The sequence below is a fragment of the Poromitra crassiceps genome (assembly GCF_964638095.1).
Source record: "Poromitra crassiceps genome assembly, chromosome: 10".
Classification (NCBI taxonomy): Eukaryota; Metazoa; Chordata; class Actinopteri; order Beryciformes; family Melamphaidae; genus Poromitra; species Poromitra crassiceps.
The window spans coordinates 18,987,022-19,004,637 of NC_139631.1; the positions used below are offsets into that span (position 1 = coordinate 18,987,022).

At 45.7% G+C, this 17,616-nt stretch overlaps 1 protein-coding gene across 2 annotated transcripts in view; it reads right to left on the reverse strand.

Annotated features, from left to right (window-relative positions):
* The window catches only part of arl15a (ADP-ribosylation factor-like 15a), a 157,360-nt gene that overhangs the window by 70,805 nt on the left and 68,939 nt on the right, over positions 1–17,616 (reverse strand). For both annotated transcript variants that reach the window (XM_083644623.1, XM_083644624.1), the window contains exon 4: positions 13,910–14,118. In XM_083644623.1, the coding sequence (XP_083500749.1) occupies positions 13,910–14,118 (209 nt within the window). The remainder of the gene's footprint in view (positions 1–13,909; positions 14,119–17,616) is intronic.

Consider the following 17,616-nt stretch of genomic DNA (forward strand, 5'->3'; position numbering starts at 1 on the left):
AGCTCACATCTGACTGTTCAGAAGGAGCTGTTGATGTGCGTGCAGCAGAGACAACTCAAGAGGATTTGCTTCATGGTGGAAAAGGACATGATGCAGATAAACGTGGTGGACTGTGATGAATTTCATGACCTACTGAACAACAATGAGAACCAGGCTGTCGCCTAGAAGCACAATTACAAGCTGCGCTGTTGTTGATTAACCGATTAATTGACTGTTAAGGTGTTCAACTAATGGGGAAAATGCATGAAATTCCCTTTACTTTAAGCAAATGCCAATGGCCACAAGTGACAGCTGGTGACATCAGTACTGAGAGTTTGATTTGCACTCTGTGCTCCATGGAGCCTGGTTCCAGACTTTTGAATGGTGACCCGCCAAACTCTTCAGATCTGGTCGAGCGGTTCAGAGTGACGTGTTTATTCAACGTTTTCTCGATCGGAGAGCAGAATAATATTTGTTGGAAAGAAAATCATTCCTTAACCAACATTGTCTTTGCAAAGACAATATTTTTGTCAAAAACTAGAAATAACAGCCTCACGGTTGTATGCCTCTGACAACAAATCAAGTTGCAGTCTACGTCCATGTCTGCCCAGACTCATAAAAAATATATATCTTGAAGCCCACAGCGCCACATGGAAAATGGTCCTACCCCTAACCACTCCCCTACCCACCCCTCGAACCCCGACTCTCTACGACCTTCCTATCCCTAGCTATGGCCCATTTGCCCTAGCCCCGCCCCTTCCCTCACCACATCCCCTGCCACCACCCACAACCCCCTAGACACTAGCCCTAACCACACTTTGACCCCCAAATCTCAAGGTCACAGTGAACTTGAACTTTGACCACAAAAATCTAAGCAGTTCATCCTAGAGTTGAAGTGGATGTTTGAGCCAAATTTGAAGAAATTCCCTCTAGGGGTTCCTCAGATATCGCGTTAACGAGCATGGAACGGGCGGACGTGTGGTCGCAGTGACCTTGAACTTTGACCACCAAAATTTAATCAGTTCATCCTCAAGTCCAAGGGAAGTTTGAGCCAAATTCTGAAGAAGGCATTCCTACTACGTTAATGAGCATGGGACGGACAAATACATGTACAGTACGTACGTACAGACGGACGGAGAATCCGAAAACATAATGCCTCCGCCCACGGCTCTTGCCGGTGGAGGCATAAAATGGCAGAGGTAAATATGGCCAGCTGCCGCCTCACAGCAAGAAGGTCCTGGGTTCGATTCCCGCCTGGGACGCTGTGGGCGCTGAGGGTGTGTACCCATTGCCATGCCCTCAGTGCCTATGGCCCAGGTGGGCTCGTCAAAAGGGCCTTTCTGTGTGTTTGCATGTTCTCCCCGTGCTCCCCTGGGGTTTCCCTACAGATAGGAACCCCCCGCTAAAAAACAAACATGCAAACAATTAATTATGGTAATTAATTAATACATGAATAAATATGGCCAGCATCAGTGTAATTGAAAATGACATCAGATGTGGATGGATATGTCAGTCCTACTGGTGCCACACACGCACACACAGAAAATGTCTGACTGAATGATGGAGTGGGAACGAGATGGCCATTCAGTCTGAATATCAGGCTATGCTCCATGACGCGATGCAGAAGTCACTCAAATTATTCTGTGAAGCTGTAGTAAAGACATCCAGGCGTGATGTGGGATAGAAATATGCATGATGATCATTTATAGTGGAACTCTTGTGCTCTGGAAAAGGTTGTGGGCGAGCGGAGCGCAGTGGTTTACATCAGAGCTCAACCTGAGGCTTGTCTCTTGACCCGCTGTAGGTAAGAAGGCATGTTTATCCCCACCCTGACAACAAATGAGGAGATGTTCTCGGCCGGGCTTATGATTGTGTCAACAGCGGTCAACAACGGACAAGGAGAAATATTCCTTTGTCAGGAATATTTGTTCCAGGGTGTCTTCCAGGATCTGCTCCAGGCAGAAAACATGGCACAACTGACACAAACATTGCTTGGATCAATGTGTCTGCATGTGCGAGTCTGTTTCTGTCAAAATATACTAAATGATTAATGATACTGTATGTTTGCATGGTGGCGGTGAAGAGGTGAAAATCTGTCATTGTCGCTGACTGTAAAGCCAATCCGTCTCATCTGCTTGCATTCAGCAAGTTGGAACGTCGTCTAAACATTTTGTCACTTTTTGGCCACAATTAACGCTGCCGTGACGCACTCTCGTTCCCTTGATTCATTTCGCCGCTACAGCGAGAGCATTTCTCATACCTGAGGTGTGTCATGCGTTTGAGCGGTTGCTTGTCTGTACGATGTAACTTTGTCACAATGCATAAGCAACATCAGTTTCAACTTTGCTACACTGAAAACACATGTGCTCCAATTCATACCAGGCATTGTTTTCTTCACAATGGACCGAAGCATAAAGGGACTGTTGAGGACTGGACTGACTTGTGGTGCGTGCGTGTGTGTGAGTGAAAGAGTGAGAGTGAGTGAGTGAGTGAGTGAGAGAGAGAGAGAGAGAGAGAGAGAGCATGGGGGTGCTTTTCCTGTGCAGTCCATCGGGGGGCTTTGACCAATGTTTCATTGCTTCTGTGTTCAATTTTGGAGGGGAGTTGTCGTCACGGTTCTCAAGGTTAGATATTGCAGCCACTGCCCCCCCCCCCCCCCATTAGTTTTGCTTTATCTCTTTTCTACTCTATATTCTCTCCCTGTCTCCATGTAAGCCTGCTCTCCCCTTTATTCTCCCCTTCCTTCCTTCTTTCTCTCCCTCTCTACGACTCACCCCTAGCCATTACTTTTCCTCTCTCCATGCGGTGTATCACCAGTTGCTTCACTCCTCCCCGTCTTATCTTTTCCTCAGATAACATAATGACTGATATTCAATACAATCAAAAACACACACCTCCACCTCTGCCCACTAAACAGTGACACTTGTTGGCAGCGTTTTCTCAAACAAGAGCCCCTGGTGGATGCAGTCCATTAGGCACAGCCATCCAAACAGACCTGCTTTGTTGAGGTGTTATATCAACAGGCTGACCTCCCCTCTCCTCCTCCCCGGCTTCCTCGGGCCCCCCAACGCCAGGAGATTGATGTCAACAAGGAATTTTGTCCCACGTTTCCTCCATGCCTCCTCCAGACCCTCCCTGCTCCTGAAAAACACTTGCACCAGCACAGAGGGCCCCAGTGAGGCCTTAACAGGCCTGCTGAGCCGTGTGACCCCCCCCCCCCCCCCACCGACTCGGCCCCCCCACCTCGCCCCAGCAGCAGCGCCAGAAACACCCTAAGTCACCAGCGAGACACTGTAAACAAGGAGTGCCCCAGAAAACAGCACCAGCACATGGGAGTGTGTGTGTGTGTGTGTGTGTGTGTGTGTGTGTGTGTGTGTGTGTGTGTGTGTGTGTGTGTGTGTGTGTGTGTGTGTGTGTGTGTGTGCGCGCATGTGCGTGCGTGTGTGTGTGTGTGTGTGTGTGTGTTAAGGAAATGAGCCTACTTTTTCCGTCAACAGAGTTGGTTGCTGTGAGAAGGAGGTCGACACGGATGACGTCATCTGTGTACAGTGTCATCGCAGGAAGAGCCGCCAATAGAGTTCAGACCAATTGAATTTGAGCTGGTTTCTTGTCAAACACTCTTAGGAATCAAGAACCTGCGATGCAGCTGCTGTCTTTGGAGGTTTGCTCCCATGTAAACCCGTGCTGTCTTTGGAGGTTTGCTCCCATGTAAACCCGTGCTGTCTTTGGAGGTTTGCTCCCATGTAAACCCGTGCTGTCTTTGGAGGTTTGCTCCCATGTAAACCCGTGCTGTCTTTGGAGGTTTGCTCCCATGTAAACCCGACGCAGGAGCACGAGAGAGACTCGGGGGTCGGCAGCAGGATGCTTGCAAAATCAAATACATGATCCAATAAAAATCCGGGAAACAAAATATCATTTCATTCATCTGTGGGCCTAATCGAATTTTGCAATCTAGATCATGAACAGATCTGGAGTGATAGCCATTACATGGCTTTCTCTGGAGACTTCAGCCCATGGTTGTAACATTATACAGCATGAAATGACAATCTGAAAGAATTTCCACATTTAAATTCAGTGTCCCTTGATGCATGTAGAGAAAGCGCTAGAGAAGTCTTCCTTCAAAGCATGTCACTGACATAATTGATGTGCTAAATTGCTTACAATGGAAACCTCTTTAGGCTTTTGAGCTGACAAGTTTACAAAGAAATCAAAGCAAATTAGAAAACTGAGATCAGAAGTCAATGTAATTTGCTTTAGAATATCCCTGTCTCGGAGACATTAAATAGCCATCACTTTTCTTTCTCACTTTATTTGGCAAGTTAAGCCCCAGAAGAAAGTTTTCAAACGTCACCATATGTTTCAATGTTGGACCCATTCTTTGTTCCATTCTGGTCCTTTTCTATTTGAGGTTTTAAGGCTCAATCAGAGACCTACAGATAATAATAGCATTTTGTCTACAATGATGACATCTGTTATTCTTTCACAACTGTACAGCGAGTTTAAAGACTTATTCATAGAGACACAGCCAATGACTTGCAATAACGGAGATGTCACCACTAATTGTAATTCTGTGGAAACCTGCCATATCTGTAATTTGAAAATTAAAAATGCCAAAGCAAATTACCATCCCAGATTTTGGCAAAGATAAATAACCCCAATACTAATCCAGTGTGAACACAAACACCAGTAATATCTGGCAGCGTTGAACTTGCAATACACTTTGGAAAAAGACAATGTTCTTTTCTATTTCTATATTATACTAAAAATGATTTAGTCAGTAAATACATTTCCCTAATGTATAGTCCATATTTGGTAATGTATTGCAATGTAAACAGTTCACTTTAAACTACTTTTGATTTACTTGACTTTCAAAATCTACACAATAACGTTAAAAAGAGAATTAGCTCCACATGACAGACTGTAATATCACCAGTATTATGATTCTAAAATCTTGATTTAGCATTATTTTGAGTTGCTCTAAGAAATCCAAAAACCAATCGCCTTTTCTCAAAACTATTTGTACTCTTGTTACTCCCCAGACAAGGCGATGACATAATTAACAGTGTAAGCCCCCGTTCACACAGTACGCCGAAGCTATGCTCAACCGAAGCTGTACTTACGCTGAACCCACAAGTTTCATTTCGCCTTGCTAACAGGCGAAGCCGTTCACACCACCCGCGCACGTGCCACGCTTACGCCACGCCGAAGCGATCACTCAGGATTGACGGCGATTTTCCAAGCGTGAAGCCGTGCCGCCACAGGCATGAAGTCAATGGGAGTTGTGGAGGCACGAGAGTAGGCGCTGAGAGGAAAAGACAAGGCGTCTTGTGTGAACGGTAAGGCGTACGTTCAGCTTGTGCCTGCTCAAAACCTCAGCGCGGCGTACGTTCGCCGTCCTGTGTGAACGAGGGCTTAGGTGGACTTCTATGAAGCAGAGGTTTCAGTGAAGGGGCTTCACTGGCCCAAAATGCCTCAAAAGCTATGTGCACTGACCCTGAGCAAGGCCTGTGTTCACTTAGTAAAAGCTAATGGAAATGCTAATAAATAATGAAAAGATACATAGCATACTGGGCATGTATGTTGTCTTACATGAAGCCTTTAGACGATACGAGAGCTTGTGAGATGATTTGGGTCCTGTGAGTGAAGACAAGCCTGCATGTGGGAATAATGTACAGTATATGGCTGATGTGTCCACTTCTTCATGTGGGAGCTGGAAAAGGATCTTCAGAGGACAGAAGCTCAGACGATTTGACATGTTCAAAATGATTGGAGGACAAGTCTGTCTAAAAATAGTTGCCATTAAATATGCTAACCTACTTTTCATTGGCTTAAACGTCTCAAAGGCTTAAGATTTCTAGAGAATAGGAAAAAAAAACACCTTGAGGATGAAATATGTAATCTTCAGAAAAGCCAAAAGCAGCTACTCAACACACATAACAACAGAATCAGAAAGTAAGCACACACTCCAGGTATCTTAAATAAACATTTATATGTGATAAGTGTTTTCTGAGGTGCTATTCTACACACTGTTCATGACCGGACACTTGCCAGAGTTCACCTTTGGCACAATGCTTCCAACATCCCTGCTGCTGAGGATCACACAGTGATTGAAAATAGGTGGCATATGTTTAATTGTGCTTTTAGCCTGAGCTGAAGAGGCACAGCACTGCTGTCACAGCACTGCACTCACACTGGAGCAACCAGGCCAACACATTGTGTACTGCTAAGAGTGGATTGCCACCTGTTTCTGACATGCACCTGGGTACCTTTAGTGTAACTTTCATTTAATATTAAGCAGCTCAGCTCTAGAGGAGAGCATTTTGACCAGCCTCATCAATAAGTCACGAGAACACATCAATATTCCCAAACTTCCTGAAGGAAAGCATAGAGAGGTTGGCGGACTAAAGGAACAATGTACCTTACCAGCTGTTGTTACTGGCACCTCTCTCAACTGTGTTAATAATAATAATAATGTAATCATAATCATAATCATAATTTAAAAACTAAATTTCAAGTTTCACAGCTTCTTAATTCCAATTCCAAGCCAGCGGAGAGGAAAACAAATGCATTAAAACTTAATGTGGAAGGAGTTGACAGGGGATTTATATTTTGTTAAGATTATTATTTGTCATTTTAACCTTCATTGCAAACTTCAAAATCAAGGGGGGCAGGAATGATTGGAGAGAGAGGGGGGTGACATGAGACAAATGTCCTGAGCCTGACTCAAACACAGGACGTCCTGGCTAGATGACCACCAGGAAGCCCTGATAATTCAAGCCATACTATTTTCATCAATGACTGACGGTCATCCAGATGGCATCGCTGTTAAAACAAATTCAAACTTCTTAACTCCCAGCAACTCTCAAACCACATACATTTGTGGCAAAACTATTTACAGTTTTGGTACATACTGTATGTGCGCTTGTGTGCAAAATATAGGGTGATTGTTCAGTAAAGTGGAGATCTTAAGACAAATGCTGAATGTACTGTAGGTGGAATGTGTTCTTTTTCCTGGTTTCAAGACACTTTCTGTGTGGCCACAAAGATGTTACTGTTGCAGTATGTGATGACGGCAAACGGCACATAGAAGTTGTGTATGGCGATGGAGTCATTTCTTTAGGACACATTATCAAAATGAATTTGTTATACAGTAGCTCTGCCATTTTCAGGATTCTATATTTTATCCCTATTTTGGAAAAAAGGGAACTTTAAAAAAATGTACGTGTTGTGTTGTGTAATGCCATTGGCACCCTGTGGTGCAGGAATTTGGACATGCTATCATCTCTGTACATCTTGGAAACACATGAGGCAATTCTGTGCTAAACAGAGCCATCCTATGTGCCTTTGAAGGCCACTTGGCATTGATAACTGCCTGGTAAGCAGTTCTTCTGTTTGATCTTTGAGCGTCTAGACCTGCTTTTCATTTGAGTCAACATGAATAAACGATGTTTAGCACAAGACTTATAGCCTGCTTAATACTTACACCCAGGATATAAGATACATAATTTCCCCTGGTGGAAGTCTCCATCCCCATAACGAGTGAACTGAACGCCCCAGGAAACTCAGCTAGGAGCGATAGCATGGGAACCTAGGGAGCACTGAAAGTAAACTCTGGGAACCCTGCGGATGTTGAGCAAATGTTGTGTTAACATAAAGAGGGTTTAACCTCATGCGCTTTCCAGTAGTTGAGTGGGCTCACTATTTCCCCCCTTTTTTTATAAACAGGGTGAGATCTGACGTCACCTGAAGCTTGTGTGACTTTGGTTAGCGAGAGCGAGAAAGGACACGACCTCTTACTGTACGTGAGCTTGGTAGATGGAGGCAATGGAAAAAATTAGAGGAATAAGAGAAGAGGGAGGACAATGTTTTGCTTCATAGTTGATCTCACATGTTTGTGGAGCCTAGCAGAACTTATTGATCAGTCTAATCGACTGTAGTGCATTCCAAGCTCCTTCACACACTGTAATGAGAAAAAGGTGATAGGAGCGCAGCACAATCCAACAGATATGTTTTGTTTTGTTTGTTTGTTTTTCCTGGATTCTTCTCCCATTTTCGCCCCAATTGTACTTAGCCAATTCCCCCGGCTGTCCCGGTTGTTGCTCCACTCCCCTCTGCCGATCTGGGGAGAGTCGTAGTAGACTAGCACATGCTTCCTCTGATACATGTGCAGTCGCCAGCCGCTTCTTTTCACCTGACAGCGCAGAGTTTCACTGGCAGGACTTAGCTTGTGGGAGGATCACGCTATTCCCCCCAGTTCCCCTCCACCGAATAGGCACCTCGACCGACCAGAGGAGCGACCACAACTCATACCTTTGGCATAATCAAATATTTCATTGGTCTGTCCAAATGTTTGCCCCATCAATTCTAAGCTAAATATTTCTTTCTGGCAGCATTATCGGGAGATTACAAAATCGCTGAGTTTGTAATGCAAAGAGCCATATCAAAGGGGAGAAACCACTAGCCAGTTGGCTATAATCTACAAGTATAACAGTGAGAGAGTGAGACAATGAGAGAGAGCAGTGGTCGCGTTAACCGAATAATGACTGAAAAATCTGAAGGCTGTCTGCCATTTTAACACAGGTAATAATAGATTATTATGACACACAATTTTTACACCCTGTCTGTCAAAATGACAGATAACGAGAAAGTCTCAAGATCGGATCGTTTATTACCCGGATAACGTATCCGGATACAGATCGCATTTTAATAGCTGGTGTAAATGGGGTGTCACCCTACATAAGTCATCCAGTATGAAGTGGAATGGAACTGGATCAAGGCCTTTAGGCAACATCCGTCTCATTTCTCCCTATAAACCGGCCTGACGTGTCATCAGTGTTTGCAGACCGTTCAGAGAAGTCAAGAATTCCCACAGTCTGATCCAACGACGGGTGAAGTATGGCACAGGACACATCACGCTCAAGCTGGTGCCGATTGCGGGCTGCACATGGACTGGATTTAACTGGCTATGTTACGAGAGCAAACAAAAGAAGCAGTGTTATTACGCTTAAGGCTAGCAGTCGGCCATCTAAGCTATCAATAAGAATCCAGTGGGTTTCCGTGACTATCGTGTCCTGTGCTCGAGTGCAACCAACCCATGCTAATCAAATGAGTTAAATGGATTCAGGTGGAGACGTACAGTACGTTGGCCTCAGCAGAATTCGGGGCGGGTCACGACAACAACCATGGTCTTGCACTTTTCCTAGTGCAGAAATAGCATCGCTACAGTGTAGCAACGCTGTTGGGTCTAAGCTAGGAAATGCAGACGGTCCTCTGTCACGGCATCCATCTTAGCTCTCCTTCAAAAACACTAAAATAGGCCTCCACAAACAATGTGTGTGTGTGTGTGTGTGTGTGTGTGTGTCCGTGCGCATGCGTGTGTGTGTGTGATGCGTGTGTGTGTGTGCGTGCGCGTGTGTGTGTGTGTGTGTGTGTGTGTGTGTGTGTCCGTGCGCATGCGTGTGTGTGTGTGATGCGTGTGTGTGTGTGCGTGCGCGTGTGTGTGTGTGTGTGTCCGTGCGCGTGCGTCGGTGTGTGTGTGTGATGCGTGTGTGTGTGTGCGCTTGCGTGTGCGTGTGTGTGTGTGTGTGTGATGCGTGTGTGTTTGTCAGTGTGCAGGGAAGTGTGGTTCCGGGTTTTTGAAACATGAGTGAGCGCTGCACCGGGAATGCTAGCCATAACATCCCACTCCAAGAGGCTCCTTCTGCCAGGGAGGTAGAGTGGAGCGTGGCTAGCAGAGAGAGAAAGAGAGAGAGAGAGAGAGAGAGAGAGAGAGAGAGAGAGAGAGAGAGAGAGAGAGAGAGAGAGAGAGAGAGAGAGAGAGAGACCCTAGCTGTGCTGCCTGCCTCCACAAGCAGTGATTCATTTTGTCCTGAGGGAAGGTGGTGACATGACCTACTACTCCATGACTACTACATGACATTTCTATCTCCTAACTATTACAGCCTGTCTGTTGGCGGGATGGAAAGCTGTTAAGCCAGAAAAAAGTAAAATACTTAGAGAGTAGCAAAGCAAACATGGGCGTATAGCATAGATATAAATTCACATTATACATTTTTATGGGTACTAGAGCTTGCTGTTTTTGTTGCATCACCATCTACATCTGGAATAAAGGAAGAAACAGAACGCAAAACAGTTGTGTATTTTTTGGCCATTCTATTTCCTTTTCAGAAACAGAAAATAAAAAAAGTATTAAATAATGATGATTTAATTTTCATTTCAAAATCCAAAAATGGATACCTGAAATACAAGGTATTGTCATCTACAAAGGACTTGATTTTCCCTTTCTCCTTTGTAAAACAAAAAATAAAATACCAAAAATTAAATGTGCCTCTGAATATAGAGCTGTGCATCTTTCAGCACCATCAAGGCCTGGACAGCGGAAAGGAGAGAGAGAAGCTGAGAGAGAGGAAAATAGAAGGACCAAGGGTAGAGAAGGGTAGAGAAGGGTAGAGGTGGCAGTATGGAGCACAGAGGAGCTGCAGGTGAAGGTGAAGGGCAGAGGTGGCAGTATGGAGCCAGAGGTGGCAGTATGGAGCACAGAGGAGCTGCAGGTGAAGGTGAAGGGCAGAGGTGGCAGTATGGAGCACAGAGGAGCTGCAGGTGAAGGTGAAGGGTAGAGGTGGCAGTATGGAGCACAGAGGAGCTGCAGGTGAAGGTGAAGGGCAGAGGTGGCAGTATGGAGCACAGAGGAGCTGCAGGTGAAGGTGAAGGGTAGAGGTGGCAGTATGGAGCACAGAGGAGCTGCAGGTGAAGGTGAAGGGCAGAGGTGGCAGTATGGAGCCAGAGGTGGCAGTATGGAGCACAGAGGAGCTGCAGGTGAAGGTGAAGGGTAGAGGTGGCAGTATGGAGCACAGAGGAGCTGCAGGTGAAGGTGAAGGGCAGAGGTGGCAGTATGGAGCACAGAGGAGCTGCAGGTGAAGGTGAAGGGCAGAGGTGGCAGTATGGAGCACAGAGGAGCTGCAGGTGAAGGTGAAGGGTAGAGGTGGCAGTATGGAGCACAGAGGAGCTGCAGGTGAAGGTGAAGGGCAGAGGTGGCAGTATGGAGCACAGAGGAGCTGCAGGTGAAGGTGAAGGGTAGAGGTGGCAGTATGGAGCACAGAGGAGCTGCAGGTGAAGGTGAAGGGCAGAGGTGGCAGTATGGAGCCAGAGGTGGCAGTATGGAGCACAGAGGAGCTGCAGGTGAAGGTGAAGGGCAGAGGTGGCAGTATGGAGCCAGAGGTGGCAGTATGGAGCACAGAGGAGCTGCAGGTGAAGGTGAAGGGCAGAGGTGGCAGTATGGAGCCAGAGGTGGCAGTATGGAGCACAGAGGAGCTGCAGGTGAAGGTGAAGGGTAGAGGTGGCAGTATGGAGCCAGAGGTGGCAGTATGGAGCACAGAGGAGCTGCAGGTGAAGGTGAAGGGCAGAGGTGGCAGTATGGAGCACAGAGGAGCTGCAGGTGAAGGTGAAGGGTAGAGGTGGCAGTATGGAGCACAGAGGAGCTGCAGGTGACGGTGAAGGGTAGAGGTGGCAGTATGGAGCACAGAGGAGCTGCAGGTGAAGGTGAAGGGCAGAGGTGGCAGTATGGAGCACAGAGGAGCTGCAGGTGAAGGTGAAGGGTAGAGGTGGCAGTATGGAGCACAGAGGAGCTGCAGGTGAAGGTGAAGGGTAGAGGTGGCAGTATGGAGCCAGAGGTGGCAGTATGGAGCACAGAGGAGCTGCAGGTGAAGGTGAAGGGCAGAGGTGGCAGTATGGAGCACAGAGGAGCTGCAGGTGAAGGTGAAGGGTAGAGGTGGCAGTATGGAGCACAGAGGAGCTGCAGGTGACGGTGAAGGGTAGAGGTGGCAGTATGGAGCACAGAGGAGCTGCAGGTGAAGGTGAAGGGCAGAGGTGGCAGTATGGAGCACAGAGGAGCTGCAGGTGAAGGTGAAGGGTAGAGGTGGCAGTATGGAGCACAGAGGAGCTGCAGGTGACGGTGAAGGGTAGAGGTGGCAGTATGGAGCACAGAGGAGCTGCAGGTGAAGGTGAAGGGTAGAGGTGGCAGTATGGAGCACAGAGGAGCTGCAGGTGAAGGTGAAGGGTAGAGGTGGCAGTATGGAGCACAGAGGAACTGCAGGTGAAGGTGAAGGGTAGAGGTGGCAGTATGGAGCACAGAGGAGCTGCAGGTGAACAGCGATGTGAATCAAATGCCTGGTGCTACATAATGAATCCAAAGTTATGAAGTGTGAGCTGAGAACCTTTGTAGGATGTTGACTATGATTATGTAGCAAAAACAGTCTGCGCATTTACATTGTCCGGTCAGGACTACCAACCGGACCTGTAGGCATAAATAGTTAATAATTCTAAAATCTGACTTTCCAGTCTAAAATCCGCATCTTGCAGCCACGGTTTGGTGTAATCAATAATTGAGTCTTCCCTGATTTTTTTCCTGTGTGCCTTGGTACCAGAAAGATTGGTAGGCCTATGTATCTATACATACATTTATTGTATAAAGAATTAACTAGTTGATTGCTCCTTGGTGTGTGCTAAACACCGTATTGGCTTATTAATGCATAGCTATTAGCTTCAAAGTTTTTCAATGGCTATTGACGGGATCCATTCACTTTGAGTTGTTGAGGAGTACAGACTACCTGACTGTGTCTGGAGTCCGCTTGTAAAAAACAAACATGCTGGAAATAATCTTAACTGTGACTCAGAGGCAATAGATTTGAGTCTGTCTGTACCTACTGTATATTGTACCCACAAAGACTTAAAACTCTCTTGTGCTTTTTGTCTATTTGATGCTAACTTCTGTGAAAATCTGACTTGATACAGTGGGAAACCTTTCGAGTCATTTTCATCACTGTGAAGCAAAGGAGGGTGAATGGAACAGGACAGAATGGAATGTTCACATTATGGGACACACAGGCCTCTGAAAGTCTGGCCTGGTGACACTCTCTGCTGTTCCTCTGCACTTCCTGGATATGCTCATCCAGTGGAAAAAGGCCATCACTTAGATCACTGGCTCACAGTCTGTTAACACTCAGTTCCCCTCAGAGAATGGGGAAAATATGAAGGGGTGTGGGTGAGTGTGTTTGTGTGTGTGCAGTGCACGCACACGTGCGTGCCTTGTGTGTGTGTGTGCGTACAAACACACACACACACACACACACACACACTTCTAAAATTCTATCCACGGCACCACATGAAGATCTATCAACCACAAACACTTCTCTCCATAGGCCCCATATACTATGGGCCCCCATTGACTATGAATGATGCAGTATGGTGAACCAATATTGATGGATAAGAAGATCCAGAAGATCCTTAACTACTAGGCTATTTGTTTTATTTTCCTAGCATTAAAGTGGTTGTATTGTATGTAAGTTTGGTGATGTAGGAATTTAGACTTGCTCTAATATGGCATTTGTAAATTGTTCTGGATATGATTATCAGCTCAATGCCTAGAACTTACATTAAAACCAAACAAAACTTTCATGAAAAAAATACAATACACTATATATCATTATGTAGTCAGGTAGCAATGCTAGCTATGATTTGTTTCTGTGAAGGGAATATTAATAATATATGTAATATAATAATATTACCGTAATACTAATAACAATAAAGGATATATAACTGGTGTGGTGTAAATAACTATTTGTAGAGCAACATTAACTAAAGACACCTGCTACACTAAAAGGCAGAGCACCAGAACAGCCTTTTTGTTCGCCAGTGTTTCAGGTGGTCTCACTGGTCTGGATTCATTTCTTCCCCTTGCCCACTGGGTATTCTGTTTTTTGTTGCAAACATATCTTGCAAGCTTCAGTGAGACAATACACATATACGTGTATGAATGTGTATAGGGTGGTGTGTGTGTGTGTGTGTGTTTGTGTGTGTGTGTGTGTGTGCGTGCGCGTGCGTGTGGATATGTACACCAGTTAGCTGCTACAGCAGTGCCGCGGGGCTGGCGTACCTGGTTTGTGGTCCGTGCAGCAGGCTTGTCCTGGTGGTTGGCGAGGATGAGGAAAGGCAGTGTGCAGAGCTGTGGGTGCTGCAGGGCCGAGTGGAGCTCGTTGCGCGACGCCTCCAGGTCCTCGTCCGACGAGGCGCTGTCCAAGACGAACACCACGCCCTGTGAGCCCTGGTAGTAACGGCTCCAATACTTCTTGATGTTGTCGGCTCCTGTAGTGAGACAGGTGAGTTGAGGTTGGGTAGGAGTTGTAGTGAACTGCATCATGTGAAAACACAATTTATGTCAGCTGTTCTGTAAAAATGCGGTAAGTTAATTTGGGGATAGGCTATGAGTGACACAAAATATGTGGGACTTAATTTACTTCTGCAGTCATGTAAACATATTCTATTATTTTAACTGTAATGCTCCTTAATGTGACCCTGAGGGATGCGCATCAATCAACTTTTTTTTGCAGCTCTCAGTATAAACAAAATATTAAGTGAGTCAGATTTGTGTGTTGCACTGTATATGTATCATTAGCTGGATTTTTCTAGTAAGCTTTCAGTAACCGTTCCAAGTATTGTAATAAGAATAGACTATTGCCAAGCGATTACAGCTGTACAGTTTTGCATGATGCTCATACCTGTGAGGGAGCCAAATTCATGATTCATAAAGTATGAAAACCAAATAAATGAGTTCCCCTTGTTTTCTGTTGAACCACAACGATGGAGGTTTTTGCAGTGTGAAGTCTCAGCTGCTGCAGCACCTCTCTGCATGCCAAAACTCTCAGCAGCTCCCCAAGCCACTGTCAGGACACGCGGCTTTTCTCAAAACTCCTCAAAGTAAATACATCGACACTGGATTATTCAAATACAGAATGGGCTGTTTGTCAAGCCCTCACAGGGAATGTGCCCCCCCCCCCCCCAATCCCTTCAATTTATAGTGAACACCATATGGTTCCTTTTTTGTGTGGTAATTTGGGGCAAGCACATCCGCTCACCAAGGTTCTGTTTGCCGCAACTTTATTTGTTAGTGTAAGTCATTTGAGGAGGAGACCTAGATGCTCACAAAATGAGTCACTCCTGTCCCCTTTGCCACCGCCTCCCCCACTTCCACCCCCACCGCCCGCCCCCATCCTCTCCTCTCCACTGACAGTGTGGGCAGAAAGAGACTGACAGTGTGGGCAGAAAGAGACTGACAGTGTGGGCAGAAAGAGACTGACAGTGTGGGCAGAAAGAGACTGACAGTGTGGGCAGAAAGAGACTGACAGTGTGGGCAGAAAGAGACTGACAGTGTGGGCAGAAAGAGACTGACAGTGTGGGCAGAAAGAGACTGACAGTGTGGGCAGAAAGAGAGGGGGGGGGGACTGCCCTCTTATAAAAGCAATAAAGACCAATGTTTAGAGAGAACCTTTCCTATCATTTCCAGTATAACAACTCCCTGCACAGTGTCATCAACACCCATACTCCTGTCAAAAACAAGAGGTCAGCTTCTCCCACTCATCATCAGCATATTTCAATCCTGAACTCAAGAAAATCATGAATCAACTTAAGTGTGTACTGGAGAGCTGCACCACACACACACGTACTGGAGAGCTGCACCACACACACACGTACTGGAGAGCTGCACCACACACACACTCCAAAAACAACTGCAATAGAGCATCAAACCATCACCCCCAAGAAACTCTACAACTTGCGTCCAGGCTGCTTCAGTTCCAAGACAATTTTAAACTCAACAATGCCTATGAGAAGTTTCCATTCAACTGAATCTGCTATTCTGAAGATGGGCTGCTGGCTCCCCCCGTTTCTCCATTCTCCTTGAACTGACAGCCTCATTCAACACCGCAGACCATACTCTTCTACTCATGTTCCTCCACAGCGACATTGAGTCATCTTGCTGCATTCTGAGACACATTTAGAGAAGCTTGAGTCTGTCTCACTTGGAGGTTGCAGAGTCCCTCATGAGTCAGTCCTCAACCACATAATATTTATTCTCTTGGGCTATATTATGCTATCCCTGTCATTCCATAGCTATGCTGATGACACCAAACTCTATATAACAACTTCCCCAAGTCCCTCAGCTGCCTCTTAAAAACGTGCCTTGAGTAGATTTTCTTCCAGCGCAACAGCAGTAAAGATGAAACACTTGGATGCCTACCCAGAGCAAATCACTTATGCCTAGCCTATGACATTGCTGGCTAAATCAACAGCTGTTCTTCCTCAGCATGCAATCTGAATGCCAGTTTCATCTCTCACCTGTCCTGTGATGACCACATTAATCATTGGTGCAAACAAAGCCTCCTACCACCTCAACACTACTTCCAAACCCATCTTCGTCTGCTCGGAGTTCTCTCTGAACTTCCCAACAGCTGTGCAACAATCTCTGACACTGGGGACAACTGTTGCCAAAATACTTATTCTGAAGGAATGGAACTCTTCACCTTCTTTTCAGGTGTGGTTGATGGACATGATCTCTGTTATACAGATGGAGAGACTCAGGTCCCTGAGAACCAACACACTCAAAAGGTTCTCAACTATCTGGGAGCCGTTTTTGGCCTGCTTTGACGAGGTTAAGAACGAGAAGTGACTGAGGTTAGGGTTGGTGTCTCGTGGACCCCTTACGTGGGATCTCATGCGCATTGTCTTTTGCAAGCACATAAGCACCTTGTGCGGCTGATAGCACCAAGTTGTAATGATGATGATGAAGATGTCAATGATGTATGTATTTTTTTTCTTCCCCTGTGTCTGAGCCCGTTTGTCTTGTTTGTATGTGTTCTATAAAAATGTAAAATAAAATCTAAAAAAGAATACTTCCAAACCCACTACCACCCAAACTGAGTCAGATGCAGAAAAGCCTCCTCTCTTCCTCTTCCTCTTTGTTGGCATCCTAGGTAGGTATCTCCAGACGCTCCAATACATCGAACCCTGCCAAGATACTGCTGCTTAGCTAGTCTCGCAGTAGCCAGCCGTAGATAAATATCCAAGTCTGGGCCACCAAATCTTTGGGAAACTTTATGATTTTCATGGGGGAAAAGTGTCATTATTATGTATGAGAATGCATTTCTCCATCGTTGAATGGTGTCATTATTTAATTTGTAATCAACTATTCGTTAATTAGCTTATTGCAGGCAGCCCCTCACATTTAGTTTCTGATTTCTATGTGGTGCTGATGGACAGCTCCTTTTACCATTAAAATAAAAAGTGCTATGAGAATGCATTATTTGCCTTCTGTACTGATTTTTCTCACATGATATTTTCATCATTGATTTAAACGTAATTGTGTACTTTCATGATATGATTCCACTGAAAGATGGTAAACGCTCTAGTTGGAATTCTCCTCCGTCTGGTGTGATTCTTTCCTTTGCAATCTTGTGAACTGTTGCTTTTGTTATTGTTGCTCATAGTAAGAGGAGTGATTAACTGTGAGGCTGCTGAATGTTTAAACATCACAAAGTCATTCCAGTGACATTTACATCCCTTGCCTCACGCCTGCTTTCCTTCCCTCCCTCCTTTCCTGCATCCCTCCCTCCCCTCTCTCTCCTCACACCTCTCATTGGAGTGGAAAGCTATCAGACAAAGTGGCACTTGAGAGATTGCCTGGGAAGTTTCTCTCATCTTTGCCTGGAAATTGGGTGGAATGTCAGTCATGTCTCATTGGATCTCATTGGCAACTTCTGCCACCTATTGGCCTGGGAAGAGGATTTCCAAACATGATGTCAGATTCTT